Source organism: Sminthopsis crassicaudata, chromosome 6 (genome assembly GCF_048593235.1).
Source record: "Sminthopsis crassicaudata isolate SCR6 chromosome 6, ASM4859323v1, whole genome shotgun sequence".
Classification (NCBI taxonomy): domain Eukaryota; kingdom Metazoa; phylum Chordata; class Mammalia; order Dasyuromorphia; family Dasyuridae; genus Sminthopsis; species Sminthopsis crassicaudata.
The window spans coordinates 236,828,799-236,847,299 of record NC_133622.1 but is presented as its reverse complement, the minus strand read 5'-3'; the positions used below and the strand labels follow the sequence as shown (position 1 = coordinate 236,847,299).

The 18,501-nt window shown below is 35.3% G+C and overlaps 2 protein-coding genes across 2 annotated transcripts; one reads left to right on the top strand and one right to left on the bottom strand.

Annotated features, from left to right (window-relative positions):
- Window positions 1-10,028: 10,028 nt before the first annotated feature.
- LOC141546478 (olfactory receptor 4X2-like) lies at window positions 10,029-10,958 on the top strand. Its single transcript, XM_074274321.1, has one exon. The coding sequence runs from the start codon at window positions 10,029-10,031 to the stop codon at window positions 10,956-10,958; it is 930 nt and encodes a 309-aa protein (XP_074130422.1).
- A 4,160-nt stretch (window positions 10,959-15,118) lies between these two features.
- LOC141546517 (olfactory receptor 4B1-like) lies at window positions 15,119-18,249 on the bottom strand. The gene is made up of 2 exons (XM_074274404.1): window positions 18,000-18,249; window positions 15,119-16,092 (listed from the first exon to the last, which is right to left on the bottom strand). Exon 2 carries the CDS (start codon window positions 16,046-16,048, stop codon window positions 15,119-15,121), a length of 930 nt encoding a protein of 309 aa, XP_074130505.1. The 5' UTR covers window positions 16,049-16,092; window positions 18,000-18,249.
- Window positions 18,250-18,501: the final 252 nt, after the last annotated feature.

The window sequence follows — 18,501 nt, the reverse complement described above, 5'->3', positions numbered from 1 at the left end:
AAGGTGGCTTAGGCGTACCAGATCTAAAATTATATTATAAAGCAGCAGCTACCAAAACCATTTGGTATTGGCTAAGAAATAGACTATTTGAATGAGATTATAAATAAATTAGAGGAACATAGCATAGTTTACCTCTCAGAACTGTGGAAGAGGAAAGAATTCATGACCAAAGAAGAACTAGAGATCATTATTGATCACAAAATAAAAAGCTTTGATTATATCGAATTGAAAATGTTTTGTACAAACAAAATCAATGCAGATAAGATTAAAAGGGAAACAATAAAATGGGAAAACATTTTTACAGTCAAAGGTTCAGATAAAGGCCTCATTTCCAAAATATATAGAGAATTGACTCTAAAATTAAGAAATCAAGGCAATCTCCATTTGATGAATGGTCAAAGGATATGAACAGAAAATTCTCAGATAAAGAAATTGAAACTATTTCTAGTCATATGAAAAGACGCTCCAAGTCATTATTAATCAGAAAAATGCAAATTAAGACAACTCTGAGATACTACTACACACCTGTCAGATTGACTAGAATGAGAGGGAAAGATAATGCAGAATGTTGGAGGAGATGTGGGAAAACAGGGACATTGATACATTGTTGGAAAAATTGTGAATACATCCAGCCATTTTGGAGAGCAATTTGGAACTATGCTCAAAAAGTTATCAAACTGTGCATACTCTTTGACCCGCAGTGTTACTACTGGGCTTATATCCCAAAGAGATCTTAAAGAAGGGAAAGGGACCTGTATGTGCAAGAATATTTGTGGCAAACCTCTTTGTAGTGGCCAGAAACTGGAAACTACGTGGATGTCCATCAATTGGAGATTTGCTGAATAAATTGGGTTTTTTGAATATCATGGAATCTTATAGTTCTGTAAGAAATGACCAACAGGATGATTTCAGAAAGGACTGGAGAGACTTACATGAACTGATGCTGAGTGAAATGAGTAGGACCAGGAGATCATTGTATACTTCAACAACAATACTATATAATGATCAATTCTGATGGATGTGGCATTTTCAACAATGAGATGAACCCAATCAGTTCCAATGGAGCAGTAATGAACTGAACCAGCTACAACCAGCAAAAGAATTCTGGGAGATGACTGTGAACCACTACATAGAATTCCCAATCCCTCTAATTTTGTCCACCTGCATTTTGGATTTCCTTCACAGGCTAATTGTACACTGTTTCAAAGTCCAATTCTTTTTGTACAGCAAAACAACTGTTTGGTCATGTATACATATATTGTATTTAATTTATACTTTAACATATTGAACATGTATTGGTCGACCTGCCATCTGGGAGAGGGGAAAAGACGGGGAGGGGGGAATTAGAACAAAAGGTTTGGCAATTGTCAATGTTGTAAAATTACTCATGCATATATCTGGTAAATAAAAACTATTAAATAAAATAAAAAATAAAAATAAATATTAGCAAGGAGATTACAGAAAAGCATCCCCAGGATAATATACCATGACCAAGTAGGATTTATACCAGGAACGCAGGGCTGGTTCAATATTAGGAAAACCATTAGCATAATTGATGACTATATCCATAACCAAATTAAGAAAACCATGTGATTATCTCAATAGATGCAGAAAAAGCATTTGATAAAATCCAAAATCCATTCCCATTTTTAAAAATAGGGAATATAGGAGTAAGTGGACTTTTCCTTAAAATAGTAGTATCTATTTAAAACCATCAGCAAAGCATCATATGCAATGGGGACACACTGGAATCATTCCCAATAAGATCAGGGGTGAAATAAGGTTGCCCAATATCACCATTACTATCCAATATTGTATTAGAAATGCTAGCTTTGGCAATAAGAGAAGAAAAATAAATTAAAGGAATTACAATAATTAGGAAACTAAATCATCACTCTTTGCAGATGATATGATGATATACTTAGAGAACCCTAGAGAGTCAACTTAAAAACTATTAGAAAAAATCCACAACTTTAGCACAGTTTCAGGATACAAAAAATGGACATAAATCATCAGCATTTTTATACATCACCAGCAAAATTCAACAGCAAGAGATAAAGAAAAATTCTATTATTTAAAACAACTGTCAAAAGTATAAAATATTTTGGAATCTATGTGCCAAGGGAAAATCAGGAGTATATGAGCAAAACTACAAAACATTTTGATAAATAAAGTCAGATTTAAACAACTGGAAAAATATCAAGTGCTCTTGGATAGATTGAGCAAGTATAATAAAGATGACAATACTACCTAAACTAATCTACTTATTTAGTGCTATACCAAACTCCCAAGAAACTATTTTACTAACCTAGAAAAAATAATAACAAAATTCATCTGGAAGAACAAAAAATCAAGAATTTTAAGAGAATTAATAAAGAGAAAAGCAAATGAAGGTGGCCTAGCTGTACCAGATCTAAAACTATTATAAAGCAGCAGTTATCAAAACAATTTCTTGATGGCTAAGAAATAGAGCAGTTGGTCAGTTGAATATTTTAGGTTCACAGGGCAAAATAGTCAATGACTATAGCAATCTAGTATTTGACAAGCCCAAAGATGCCAGCTTTTGGCATGAGAATTCACAATTTGACAAAAACTGTTGGGAAAATTGGAAATTAATTTGGCAGAAACTAGGCATTGACCCATACATAACACTGTATACCAAGTTAGGGTTGAAATGAGCTCATGATATAGACATAAAGAATGATATTAGAAGAACATAGGATAATTTACCTCTCAGATCTGTGGAAGATGAAGGAATTTATGAGAAAAGAAGAACAAGAGATCATTATTGATCACAAAAAAAGATAATTTTTGATTATTAAGCTAAAAAAATTTTGTGCAAACAAAACTAATGCAGATAAGATTAGAAGGGAAGCAATAAACTGGGGAAACAGTTTTACATTCAAAGGTTCTGATAAAGGTCTCATTTCTAAAATATATAGAGAATTAACTCAAATTTATAAGAATTCAAGACATTCTCCAATTGATAAATGGTCAAAGGATGTGAACAGGACAATTTTCAGATGAAGAAATTGAAACTATTTCTAGTCATATGAAAATGTGCTCCAAATCACTATTAATCAGAGAAATGAAAATTAAGACAACTCTGAGATACTACTACACACCTATTAGATTGGCTAAGATGACAGGAAAAAATAATAATGAATGTTGGTGAGGTTGTGTGAAAACTGGGACACTGATACATCGTTGGTGAAACTGTGAATGGATCTAACCATTCTGGAAAGCAATTTGAAACTATGCTCAAAAAGTTATCATACTGTGCATACCCTTTGACCCAGCAGTATTTCTACTGGGCTTATATCCCAAAAAGATCTTAAAGGAGGAAAAGGGACCCACATATGCAAAAAAATTTTGTGGCAGTCTTTGTTGTAGTGGCTAGAAACTGGAAACTGAATGGATGCCCATCAACTGGAGAATGGCTGAATAAATTATGGTATATGAATGCTATGGAATATTATTGTTCTCTAAGAAACGACCAGCAAGATGATTTCAGAGAGACTTGGAGAGACTCACATAAACTGATGCTAAGTGAAATGAGGAGCACCAGGAGATCATTATACACAGCAACAACAATACTATATCATGATCAATTCTGATGGACATGGCTCTCTTCAACAATGAGATGATTCAAACAATAATGAGGAATGTTGGAGGGGATGCAGGAAAACTGAGACACTGATGCAATGTTGGTGGAGTTGTGAATGAATCCAACCATTCTGGAGAGCAATTTGGAATTATGCCCAAAAAGTTATCAAACTGTGCATATCCTTGTTACTACTGGCCTTATATCCAAAAGAGATACGCAGGGAAAGGGATCTGTATGTGCCAAAATGTTTGTGGCAGCCCTTTTTGTAGTGGCTAGAAACTGGAAAATGAATGAATGCCCATCAATTGGAGAATGGTTGTGTAAATTGTGGCATATGAATGTTATGGAATATTATTGTTCTGTAAGAAATGACCAGCAGGAGGAATACAGAGAGGCTTGGAGAGACTTACATCAACTGATGCTGAATGAAATGAGCAGAACCAGGAGATCATTATATACTTCAACAACAATACTGTATGAGGATGTATTCTGATGGAAATGGATGTCTTCAACAAAGAGAAGATTTAATTCAGTTCCAATTGATCAATGATGGACAGAATCAGCTACACCCAGAAAAGGAACACTAGGAAATTAGTGTAAACTGTTTGCATTTTTGTTTTTCTTTCCAGTTTTTTTTTTACCTTCTGAATCCAATTCTTCTTGTGCAACAAAAGAACTGTATGGTTCTGTACACATATATTGTATCTAGGATATACTATAACATATTTAACATGGATAAGACTGACTGCCATCTACGGGAAGGAAACGTCGGAACAGAAGTGCAAGGGAAAAGGTTGAAAAAATTACCCATGCATATGTACTGTCAATAAAAAGTTATAATTTTTAAAATGTCGGATCAATTTAATATGTGATGAAAAGCAGTAATTTTTTATTTGATGAATTAGACCAAAGCTTCTCAAAGTTTTACCACTCATGACCCATTCTTTCATGGCATCCTAGGAATATGGATATATAAAGTAGTCGTTCAAATCAAATATTTACTAATAATAAATCATAATTTGTCAATTGAGTTATGAGATTTGGGGGTCACGAGCACAATTTAAGAAGCTGGGGATTAGAACAAAGGTTCCTTAACTTACAAGTTTAATTTAGTCTACTGGGGAAAGTCCCCTGACAGGAGACAATGGGAAGCTTCAGGGGATCTCAATTCCCTAATTCAGTTTTCCATTAGATAAACTTTGGGCTTTTTTCCCCAATCATCTTATTGACTAGTGGCTTTTAGAACAAGATAAGCTGAAATCTGGGTACCTATTTCTACTTCACCCCTTAGATCTAATCTCAGATAAGAAGGGAAATTTTCTTAGCTGAATCCATGTACTGAGGTGGGCTCTGACTTTCTGTTGTTGTGCTATTATTCCATGTTTGGCTGGCACTCCTCAAGAATCATAGCAATCTTTCCAGGCTGCTTAGTTAGAGAGAGGGGAAGCCCATTCTCAGTTGAGTCACTTTCAGGGAATATGGTGAATAAAAAGAAGGTTAGGGAGGGCTAATTTTCTGCTAACTGGTATCAGCTATTTCCTCAGAAATGGAATTATCTATGTGTATTTGTTATGAGGTTATGTTTTTGTTGTTGTTGTTGTTGTTGTTGAGTAGGAAGTGAGAGGGAGAAAAATATCTGACAATTTTAAAAAATTGTTTTTAAAAAGACCTTTCCTCTATGAAAATCATTATACTTGACCAAGTCTCAGATCATACATCCTTGGGAAGGACTTTTTTTTAATGATTAAATTTGTCTATTCAAAGAAAGAACAGGGGTAGATTCCTTTCCATAGCTCTAACTAGAAACAATGATTAAGGAGATTAATTGAAGTATTTTTTTCTAATTCTTGGACTATTAATAATTTAATAGCTAGCCATGAGATCCTGGTTTTCTGTGAAATTAATTTTAAGTCTTCCTGACATCTTTATAGTGAAACTGGTGTCCCTGGTTCCTTATATTGTCATATTTCATATGAAGGATGTCGTAAGGTTTGTTCTTTAACTGCTTCTATATATAAAATTAGCTACATTACTTGGCTTAATGACAAATCATCTGCATTTTGAGGTAGAAGTTCTGGGTTAGAATCCTGACTGCAATTTACTATATCTGAGACCTTCGAATTTTATTTCTCTAAGCAGTTCTCTCAGCAAAACCTAAGCTCCCAGAGAAGAGTGACTGTTTTGTCCTTGCTTTGTATCTCTAGTGTCTAACAACACTTTGCACTCAGTAGATACTTAGACAATGGTGGGATTAAATTGCATCTCTGCAATGAGAGAGTTGACCTAGATATTCCCTTTCAACTTGGATTATTCAGATATTATATTATAGATCATAATAGGATCATAGATTTGCTTCTGAGATATCTCATCTATTTTTCTCCAGTTTCCTGACAGCTCCTTAAGCTAAAATGTGAGATGAGATAGTTTGGAGCTGCTCATCCGCCATCCATGATTCCTGTGATTCAGAAAAGGTAAAGAAGGTGGAGGGAGACCAGGAATTCAGAGCTTCCTGTGCCTGGTCCCCTGAGAAGCCCAATTTCATTGTTTCATCCTCTTTGACTTCCCTTGGATTTTCTGGACTCCCATTGAAATGGGTGGAAGCCCAACTGTGCTGAAGGATGAAATTAAGGTTTCATGGCAGGGGTGAAACTTTTTTAATAGAAAAGGAGGTCTTCATGGTGAATGTGAGTGTTTGTCTTAGCTAGCCTATTGAAGTCCTTGGAATCTTTCTCAGGGTTAACTACATAAAAAATAAAATATATAAGATTATTATTAAAATGAAATATGTGAAATATCATTACATTGAAAGTTATCAAATATTTCTTAAGAAGTTGATGGATCCCAGGTTGGAAAGACCTACCTTAAATGATCCAAAAGTAGAATAGTCAATCATGGCAGCCAGTGGGAAGAAGTTCTCCCTCACAATAGATCTTTGAGTAGACACTTGTCAGGCTCTTTTTAGTAAGGATTCTTCTTCAGGTATAGGTTGGACTAAATGACCACTAGAGTCCCTTATAATTCTCAAATTCTATATTCCAAGAAGCAGCTCTAGAAAAGTATTGGTTGTAAATTCACAAGTCATGTATTCAATCTTTGCCTCCGTGACTTTGTTTATCTCTAGAACATTAGACTGTGAACCCCTTGAAAGCAGAGACTGCCTTTTGTCTTTCTTTGTATCCCAACCCTTAGCACAATGTCTGCAATAAAGTGCTTAATAAATGTTAATTGGTTGATCTTTCTGGGCCTAATGTTCCTCATATTCTGTAATGTTTCATAATTCTAAAGCTTACTAGCTTTGGGTTGGGAAGACCTTCTTACCTCTTAAACATAGCTGAGAACAGAAACAGTTCTTATGAACTCCCAGGGACTTTCAAGAAGAAAATAATTCTACTTTCCAGATGTTCAAGGAGTCAAAAGGAATGCCAGGCGGGATAAATCATGGTCCTTCTGACTAGCTAATTAAGAGAAATGGAGAAAGCTGAGTGACCAGGTTTTAAAGTCAACCCTTCATTGCCTGAACCATGTTTAACTTTTTTTAGATGTTTTACAAGCTCAGGCCCCATAAGGCTTTTTTCACTGGAGCTTTAAAAATATACAGAGAAATCAGGTAGGGGAGTGTTTTCCAAAAAAGATATAGTTGTATTCTGTGATCAACTCTATTCAGCTCTGGAAGTAATTTAATCACCAAACATTAATTAAGTACCTGTTTGGAGTTTGGAGGGTTTTTTTTTAAAATTGCACCCAAAATTCAATCTCAACAGTAATATGTTCTTAGTAAAATCCAGTTGTTGATGTATGTAACTATTGTTTATGTAACTATTGTCTGCCTACTACACTTGGGTTTGTAAAAGTAACTGGATTTGGCTCTGAAAAAGCCAAGGAATTCCATGATCCTTTTTTTGCTGAGGCAGTTAGGGTTAAGTGACCAGGGTCACCCAGCTAAGGAAGTATTATGTCTCTGAGACTGGATTTCAATTTAGATCCTCCTGATTTCAGGGCCAATGCTCTATCCTCTGTGCCATGTAGGTGCCCCTTGGAATTCCATGATCTTGAGGAAACAGAGAGAGAGAGAGAGAGAGAGAGAGAGAGAGAGAGAGAGAGAGAGAGAGAGAGAGAGACAGAGAGACAGAGAGACAGAGAGAGACAGAGACAGAGCACTAAACCAATTGGACATCAGATTGGCTTGGAATTTTAATATTTTTAGTGAATTCTCATCTCTCAAAAGATTAATTATTTTAAAAAGTTATGGGGAATTACATTTTGTTTGTGCTATCATTACATTTAATTCCTTCATATAAAAACTTATGTTTGAAGAATGTGGTAAAGTTTGAATTTTGTTTAAAATGTATGTAAAGCATTGGTGTAAATGTGCATCCTAATAACATTTAATGGGGCATAAAGAAAAAATACTTAGATGAGACAAAATTACAGTTAGAATACAATAAATATTGCAATCACTAAGCCTTTAACATTATTGTGTGGCAAAGGAAAGAACTGAAATAATCACAGTGTATCAAAATGAGACTATAGTTCTTTTTGACTATATTATTTGAAAGTCTACATTTTTATGTTTTGTGTAGCTGTGTAATGTTTGTACTCTTAGTGGCTAGTTTTTCTTTTTGCTTAAGAATCTTTTTGGAATATTGCTTAGTGTATTGCTTCGTAATGGTGAAGCTTGTATTCAGTGTTTTACCAATTAATATTGTATGGGAAAAAAAGAAAGGGAGGAAGGAGGGGAAAGAAAGGGAGGAAAAGAGGGAGGAAAGGAGAAAGGGAGGAAGGGAGGAAATGATAAGCAGGCAGGTTTCAGAAAAATCCAGAAAGATTTACATGAACTGATGCTGAGTGAAGTGAGCATAACCAAGAGAACATTGTGCATAGTTAACAGCAGTAACTGACTTGGCTCTTCTCAGTAATACAATGATCCAAGAGAATTTCAAAAGATTCATAATGAAAAATGCTATCCACATCCAGAAAAAAAGAAATATGGAGTCTGATTGCAGATTGAATGAAATATACTATTTCTCTTTTTTTTGGTTTTATTTTTCACAAAAGGCTTTTCCTTTTGTTCTGTTTCTTATTTTACAACATGACTAACAGAAATGAGTTTACATGATTGCACATGTATACTCTATATCAGATTGCTTGCTATCTTAAGGAGGGGGAAAAAGAGAGAGGGAGAAAAAAATTGAAACTCAAAATCTTATTTAAAATGAATGCTGAAAACTATCTTTACAAAATATTATTTACTGGAAAATTAAAATTAAAAATTGACATCTTCCTAGGTCCTTCTTTTACACATGGTAATTGAATTACTTTGGATTAAATCCTATGTGGAGATGCTTTATCCCAAATTCCATAATAAAAAAGTTATACAATAAAAATAACATTATAGTGGAAAAACAACTTTGAAAGACTTGTAAACTTTGTTCTGTATAATATCAATCCAAGATTTCAGAAGATTAACAATGAAGCATGCGACCTCCTTCCTGCCAGAGAAGTGATGGATTCAAAGTGTAGAATAAGACGGACATTTTTGGACACAACCAATGTGGTCATGTAAATTTATTTTTTAAAAAATCAGTTTGCTTTTGAATTGTCAAGGAGGGAGGAGAATAGAGGGGCAATGAAAAGTAAATGCCTTTTAATTGATAAGTTTTATGATATATATCAATAGATTACATATATATCAAAACATGGATACACATATACACATATATGTATGTGTATATATTTTTCCAGAGGAATAAACATTCTTGAGAGAAAAAACTACTTTTTTGTTTCATTTGTTTCCTTATCTTTGGTGCTCTGCATGATGTATTGTATAACTTAGATTCTTAATGAATACTTGCTAAATTGAACTCCCTGAGCCTTGGTTTTTTTGATTATAAAATAAGGGATTAAATGAGATGATCTTTAAGGTGCCTTACAAATGCTATGTTGCTGTGACAATGACACAACTAATTTCAAAGACTGGATTTCTTCTTTTGCACCATTTCACAGGATCCTCTCCTAGCAAATTCCCCATGCTTTGTGGCCTACCCAAGAACAGCAGTTCCAGCAAAAGGAGCAGGAGAGTTTAAAGTCATAAATTGGGGTACACTGAATAAGTCTCCCAAGTTCTACAGCCCTGGCTGATTCCTCTTCATTTCTCATTCTCAAGGATCTTCCTGACTAATCCCTATCTCAATGATGAGAGTGCTTTTACATCCGAAAACTGTACTCCCTCAGATCCTATATTGTTAATGATCCTTACAGTAATTTGATTTTTAATTATCACCTGATAAATCGGCCCTTGCAGTTACCCTGTTGACCATTCTATGAATAATAGGCGGTTCTGCCTTTGGCCACCATTCTGATTTAAGACTTTGGCTATTGATTTATAGATTTCAAAGAATTCTTGACCCTTTGACTAGCAATCATGCTGCCAACCAGCAATGTGACAGAATTCATTTTTCTAGGATTCTCTTCCAAACAAGAAGTTCAGAGAGTTTTCTTTGTGGTGTTTCTGCTCATGTATACTGCTGTAGTGTTGGGGAATTCTCTCATAGTGTTAACTATCAAATGCAGCAAAAGCCTTGGCTCTCCTATGTATTTCTTCCTCAGTCATCTCTCCTTTGTGGAGATCTGCTATTCTTCCACTACATCTCCCAAACTCATTGTGGATTTACTTGTTAAAAAGAAAACCATCTCCCTAGAGGGCTGTATCACACAGCTATTCTTTATGCATTTCTTTGGTGGTATTGAAATCTTCCTACTGACAATAATGGCCTATGACAGGTGCGTGGCCATATGTAAACCTCTACACTATATGACAATTATGAGCAAGCAGATGTGTGGGCTCTTGTTGGGGGTGTCCTGGATGGGTGGCTTCCTCCACTCAATTGCCCAAATTCTCCTCATGTTCCGTTTACCCTTCTGTGGCCCCAATGTGATTGACCACTATTTCTGTGACCTACTCCCTCTGCTGGAACTTGCCTGCACTGACACTTACTTCATAGGTCAGCTCATTGTGGTTAATGGTGGGAGCCTTTCACTGATTAGTTTTGGGGTTCTCCTTACCTCTTATGCTGTCATCTTGGTACACCTGAGAGGGCACAGCAAGGAGGGACGCCAAAAGGCTCTCTCCACCTGTGCCTCACACATTACTGTGGTTGTCTTACTCTTTGGGCCCTGCATCTTCATCTATATGCGGCCCTCCACCACACTTTCTGTTGACAAAATGGTAGCCGTATTCTACACAGTGATCACTCCTCTCTTGAACCCAATTATCTACTCCTTAAGAAATTCTGAAGTGAAGAATGCCATGAGGAAATTGTGGGTCAGGACACTGAAGAAAAATGAGAAATGAAGGGAGTGATGTGGGCCCCATGGAATTACCTTATCCTGAATCAGAATGGGAAGAAATGGGTGTCCAGGGCACTACATAAATGTTCCCAACAGTAATATTCTAGAAAAGCTTTAAATAAATTATCTGTTCTTAATACAAAGAACCTTCCTCTTTAATGTTTCCATCACAGTTTCTTCCTCAGCATTTCATTTTTGGTTAGAATTTCTTTCTGTTATTTTCATTGTTTCTATTTTGGACTGGACCCGTGCTTCCTTCAATGAAAAGCATGATTGATATGACTACCTCCTCCAACAGTGTATTTGAAATTTTAATTGATTCTCTTCAAGTCACAAAGTCAGTATGTATCAGAGATGAAGCTTGAAATCCCATATTCCTGACTCTAAGGCTGTCCCTCTCCCATATTATCTACATCTACATGAATATGAAGTGCTGCTCAGACTAGTGTTTGCTTTCCTGAATATCCTGGTCCCAATAATGTATAATAAGAAGGGTGTTCATCTAATTTATTTTATGTATGGAGTTAAGCACATCACTTATCCTCCCTAAATCCCCTTTCTTCATCTGAAAAAATGCACATACACATACATGTACATATATACACATACCTTTTTATTATGAAGATCATGAATTATGTATAAAAGTTTTGAAAAGTCAAATAAATAACAGGAAGACTGATGAAAAGAGAAATAAGAACCTGAAATGTGATATATTCAATTATGTAAAACAACTTTAAAATAAATCCTCTGTGTGTGTAATGATAAAATTTAACTCTGAAGAAGAGTCAGGAAAAGGCACCTTTCTCTCTGTTTTACAGGGATAAAGGGGACAACCTATTGCATGTACTATGAGACTTGATTGGTGTGCTGTTTAATTTTGTTCATCTGACTTTTTCCTCTTTCTTTTTTATTCTTTATTTATCTTGGGAGATAATGGTTCTCTATGTGAGTTAGCTGAGAAATATTGACAAATAATGGGAAGAGAAAGACAAAAGATATCAATAAAAATATGTAATAATAAAAAAATTTAAGTCCAATAGAGCATTCTATGTATATCATAGAATGTAATTATTACTCTTGTGTTAGAGGTATGACACAAAAGGCTACATCATGTATGTGTGTATATATATCTCCACCCCTCAGGGATGTGTAATACCACTAACCAACAGAGAAACTGTGAATTTGTTAGGTGGTGCTATTCATTGTATTATCCCTACTCTTCTTGTAAACAAGTTCCAAAGACTCCAGAATTAAAGTCTATTTATAGGTAAAAGAAAACAAAAAGTAGTCCTTTCAAAGCTCAGAAAAAAAATATGGAAACCTGAAAAATAGCAAGCTTTCTCAGGGACTCTAGTAAAACTTTTGTATTTAAAAGCCATGCCTTCAATTTAAAACCTCTCCTTTACTCTGTTGGTCTTATTATCTCTGTATCCATAAGAGTTGAGTCAATAGTCAGAAACACAGATATGACCCTCTAATTTTCAACACTAGATAATGGGTTAGATCAAGGATAATTCACAAACTACTATCCTCTGGTTTTCAGTTCTCAATGTTTTCCTGAAATATCTAACTAGTGAAATAGATGGAGTGTTGGTTAGTTGGTTATTTTGTTGGTTGGTTGGTTGGTTGGTTGGTAGGTAATTGTCCTTCATTCTTGGCATCACTATGTTGCATTTGAATCACAATGTTTGCAGCTGTAGCTGATTAGTTCAGTAGGAGCTCAGAATGCTCTACCACAGGTTGGGCACAAATAGTCCCTATGAGTATTTGGGGTGGACGTTCTAACTTTGTGCATCTTGTATTTCTTCTGATCTAATTCAATTATACTTTGCTCAGACAGCACTTTCTCTGATGAGGGCACAACCATGCAGGGTGGTCCTGTGCCAGTGACTCCCATGTCATATAATCAATTCTAAAGTTCTTAAGAAAGACCTTGAGAGTATCCTTGCAGTGTTTCTTCTGGCCAACAAGTGAATGCTTGTCCTGTGTGAATTCTCCATTCAACAGTCTTTTTGACAAGCATACAATTGGCATTTGAACAAAATGGCCAGTTCAAAATGGAGTATTCAACCTAAAGTCTGGAAAACCTGAGTTCGAATCCTGCCTTAAACAAACTCTATGAACCTGGCCAAGTCACTTCTCTCAGGCTTACTTTCCTTATCTGTAAAAAAAAACTTTAATAATCCATAATAATCTGAAAATAGTATTTACTTCAGAGGTTTATTTGGGGAATCAAATGAGATAACATAGGTAAAGTGCCTTGCAAATTTTAAATCACTATGTAAGGGCTAGAGGTTATATTTTCTGCTGCTCACCATTTTGAGCATTTTCCATGGGCCTAGAAGAAAATACACCATGTTTCTTTCATTTTTATTCTAACCCACATGAACATCTGAACCCAAATAGGCAGGCTTACTCAAAGTCTTGAGGTTGCTTCCAGTTAGAATCACAAACAGAAGAAGGGTGCCTCTCATGTAATTATGCCTTAAAGGGGAAAAATAATTTATAATTTCATTTTCATAATTTATAATTATGATCATTCAGTCCAACTCTTAAATTTTGTTCATAATGAAACTAAGATTTAGGATGGTTAAATGACCTGATGAACATCACACAAGTGCAAGTGGCAAAATCCAGAAATTTTGACCACAAATCCATTGTGCCCACTATGTCCACTTCTCAAAGCACACTGGGTCATGAATATCATTAATATCCAGGATGCACTGAAACAACTTCCCATTGCTGTAAATAATGGAGCAGAATTTTTAAAATCTACTTTGGGGAAATTCAAGATTTAATAGAAAGACAAAGGCATGATAGGCATGAGCAGAATAGAGCACCTGGTTAATAATAACATGTATTAAAGCAACATCAGAAAGAGCCTCAGAGATGAAAAGTATGACCACATTAGTAAATGAACTGATTTTGTACTGAAAGTGATGGCAAATCAGCAGCCTAAAGGCTGATTTATAAACACTTATGTGAGGTGAGAATCTACCTCCAATGCCTCATGTCAATGAGAGACATGTGAATTCTTTCTTATAGAACATATCAGTAGAAAATGGATCCTACTAAGCTTGAAAATTTTAGAATGTGGCCCCACTAATGGATATATTCCATACAAGGACAAGCCTCACTAAATATAGAAATATATTTCCTATAGAAATTATTTCCAGAAAGGTAGGAAATGGGTAGAATAGAATGGAACCAGGTTATGAAGATGATCTACTCCAGAAGAGAAGTTTGTGTATATGTTTGTATATAATTTCAGTTATGAAAAATATATATATATATTGCAGATTAATTCTACATAACGGAAATCCACATTTTCCTATACAATCCTCTTTTCTTTTTCTTTTACTAATGAAATAAGTTTAATAATTAAGGTCAAAATAAAAAGGAGAATTTAAACATATTTTAAAAGACTGTTGATAGAAGTCCAGACGTCAGAAAAAGATTACCAAAGTACATCTTTTGTAAGGAAGGTGGAAACTTCCGATTGTCTCTTGAGCTACTTCAAGTTAGAATTTCTTTCTTTCTTCTACATATAAGATCAGCTTAGAATAGGAGGAAATTGGCCTCTTTCTATGATATTGCATACAATTTGGACATTAACAAGTTAAAGGGAAGCTTTTACTGCAGCATTACAAAGGAAGGAGGGGACTCTATTTCTCAAGTGTTAGTGACCCCTTAAATGCTTATATTTGTTTTTACATCTTCCATTTATTACTCTATAATATGTATGAACCAAGTGAATTTTTGTCTGTGTTCCAGTTTCCAGGATGATGTCCCGCACATAACAGACATATCACAAATGTTGAGTAATTTGTTGAGTAATTAAGAGGACATCTGTAAATTTAGAGCTGGAAAAGAACATCTCATCCAGTGTCATTATTTAAAAGTGACAAAATATAAAAGAGAGAGGTAACATGGATGACCCTGAATTGTACAAGTAGTTCTGTTTTTTTTTCAGCATCCAAAAGAAAAGGCTTCAACTCAAAATCGAAGACTACATTATAATATCCAGTTTCACGCAAGCTGCTCATAAGGACACAGATGAATGTTTTACACAAATTTGGTTCTGCTTGTTCTATAGTCATTCCAAAATCAAATTCAAGATAACCATTTTTGCCAAAGTCACAATTCATTTTTATCTATACATTTTCACTCCCCTCTCAAGTTCACTTTTTTGGTCCACAATCCCTTCATGGCATTCTTTACTTCTGCATTTCTCAAGGTATAAATAATGGGGTTCAACATTGGAGTGACCATCGTGTAGAACACGGACACAAGTTTGTCTTCAGTGAAGGTGGAAGAGGGCCGCAAGTAGAGAAAAATGGCAGGACCAAAGAATAAAAGGACAACAGTGATGTGGGAGGCACAAGTGGACAGGGCCTTGCGTCTCCCCTCTGCTGACTGGTTTCTCAAGTGAACCAAGATGACAACATAAGAAGAAATCAAAAAGAGAAAGGAAATCACAGAGAATAAACCACTATTGGCAAACACAATGATCCCCTCCACAAAAGTGTCAGTACAGGCAAGCTTGAACAAGGGATGGAGGTCACAGAAATAATGGTCGATCACATGGGGACCACAGAAGGGCAACTGGACAGTAATGAGGATCTGAATCACAGAATGGAACATGCCCCCTAACCAGGAGCTAAACACCAGCATCTGACACACAGGACATCTCATGATGGTCATGTAGTGCAGGGGTTTACAAATGGCTACATACCGGTCATAGGCCATCACTGTGAGCAAGAGGATCTCAGCAACTCCAAAGAAGTGAAAGAAAAAGATCTGGGTCATGCAGCCATCCAAAGAGATGGTTTTATTCTCTACCAATAAGCCAGAAATGAATTTAGGAACAATAGTAGAGGAGTAACAGATCTCCACTAAGGACAAGTGGCTAAGGAAGAAATACATAGGAGAGTTCAGACTCTTGCTGGTATTGACAGTTAAGATGATGAGACCGTTGCCCAACATTGTGGCCATGTACACAGGAAGAAACACCACAAAAGAAACTCTCTGTGCTTCTGGATCCTGGAAGAGTCCTGTGAATAGTAATTGGGTCACGTTGTTTGCCACAGCCATGGAATCCAATCATGTCAGATCAATGCTAAAGAAGCTCAGTAGCCCTGAAATAAGACAAATGTAGATTAGGCCACCGTAATTATTAAGACACTTTCCTTAACAAGTATAACAAATGGAGAACAGAATAGCAAACACAGTCCCTGCTCTTAAGGAACTCATATTCTAGCAGGGAAAGAGAAAATATAGCAAGTTTCTTAAATTATCTGAAGTCAGGAACTTCAAAAATGTTAACTGAGAAGAGTGAATTCAAATTCATTATATTTGTTCTGATCAGAAATTTAAAAGTTATAGTCATATAACAAATTGAATTTAAATCCTGAAATAATAAAAGAGAAAAACATGGGTACTGTATGTTTTTAAAAGACCATGGCAAGGATCAAAGAAAATGAAGAGACCACTGAGATGGAAAAGCTACTCAATAATAAATAATAGTTACTATTCAAATGGATTTTATTTAGAACTTTAAGATTTGCAAAATATATTACATGTATTATCTTATTTAATGCTCAAAATAATCTTAAAAGTTACAAGTAACTCATTACTAATTACAAGTATTAACATCACTATTTTATTTCTCAGTCTGTCAGTGAGCATGTATGAAGAGACTTCTGTTTGCCAAGAATTATTAGGAATAAGAATCTAAAGAATGAGATCTCTAAGTGAATCTAAAGAATGACTAACCTTACAAGTCAAAGCTATTGAACATTTGAAAAACAAAAACTCTTCTAAATTAGAGAAGAAAGTACTCTACCTGAAGAACTGACACCATTAATGAATTGGGTATTCTAAAATATCCAACTGGATCCCTAAAATATATGATTCACTTTCAAGTTTAATCTGTATAAGTAACATTTCCCCAATCCCTTTCTAAAGCCTGGAGACTCAACAAAACAATAAATTGAGTTTGTAATTCTTTGTAGTTGAATTTTGTAGTAGAAGTTTGCCAATTTCTGAGGTAGAAATGCTCAAAGTAAAATTGAAATAATGGGTTCCTCAGAGAGAGAGTGAGAGTTGGATCCAGAACCTGGTTGCATGAGAATAAGAAGGTTCATCTCCACTTAACAAGAGGTCCAAAGATCTGAAAGGCCATTCTTGACTTAAAAGAAAACTGATCTTCCATTACAACAACAAAAATCTTTCAATTTTCTAATAATCAGAGATATGCAAATAAAAATGACCTTGAAATTCCATCTTACACCCATTAAAATGCCAAAGGTAACACAAATAAACAAATTAAATGCTGGTTTGGCCATGAATAAAAAAACAAATCAGTTGTTGGCCCAGCTTTGGATTGATTCAAACTTTTTGGAAAGCAACATGAGATTATGCTACCAGAAAAGCTATGAATCCAGGTTAGCCGGGAAAAGCTTTACCAAAAGAAAAAAATAGAAACAAGCAAGCAATGGCTATGGCTTGAACATAGATAGGTCCCAATTACTAGGAGCAATGGATCTCATAAAGTAGTTTCATTTTTCAAATTTGCACTATTCTGTGTGAAATAAGGTGATTGGTTTCAATATGTGTCAAAAACAGGATATATAACTTCTGTATTGACCTTAAATATCAACACATAATAGAAAATGGTTCTCTCTCTCTCTCTCTCTCTCTCTCTCTCTCTCTCTCTCTCTCTCTCTCTCTCTCTCTCTCTTTCTCTCTCCTTTTTTAAAAGATGCAAACTGATACTTCTCAATTTCCATAATATGCCTTTCCATCAGAGCCAGACTGTGGGATTTAAGAGTGAGCCAGTGGCTAGGAAGGCTATTTCTTGCTTGATAGTCTTTTTTTACCCTTAAATTCACAGAGAGTTCACAGGCAGATTCAAAAAAAAGAATAAAAGCAAGACACCTTTCAAAGTATATCTCAGATGAATATCTGAGAACCCCCACATTCTCCCTCTGAGACAGAAATGAACTGATATTAGCTAACATTAGAAAACTTAATCAACACAAACTTGATCTTATTTTCTTATTCCTGGGAATTCAGTTGAAAGTCCTTTGGACCGCCCAAGGAGCATTCAATCTCTACGAGTCAGTGAGTCTTCTTTAGACGTAGGACTTCATTGAGATACTGTGAAAATCAAGATGCCCTTCCAAAGGTGAGGAGCACCCAAGGCTATATTCAGAGATCTCTAGAGGATCAGAAGAGATCTAGGGCTTATAGACAGACTGTAGAGATGCTAATTCTGAGGCACTGTAATGACTTATCTGATTATCATCCTCTGAAAAAGTAGAGAAAAATCTAACATTAAATATATGGAGTGAAGTAGGGAGATACTCGAAGGAGGAAAAGCCTAACAAAATATTACACCATAATGTAATTATGATGTCATGAAGGTCTGCACAGGGAGGGTGACCATGTCAGAGGAGAAAGAGAGATGTTTTAAAGATAGAAGCAATGGCTCTTAACACAGTGAGAACTTAAGGATGACACCTAAATTATAAGTCTGAGTGAAT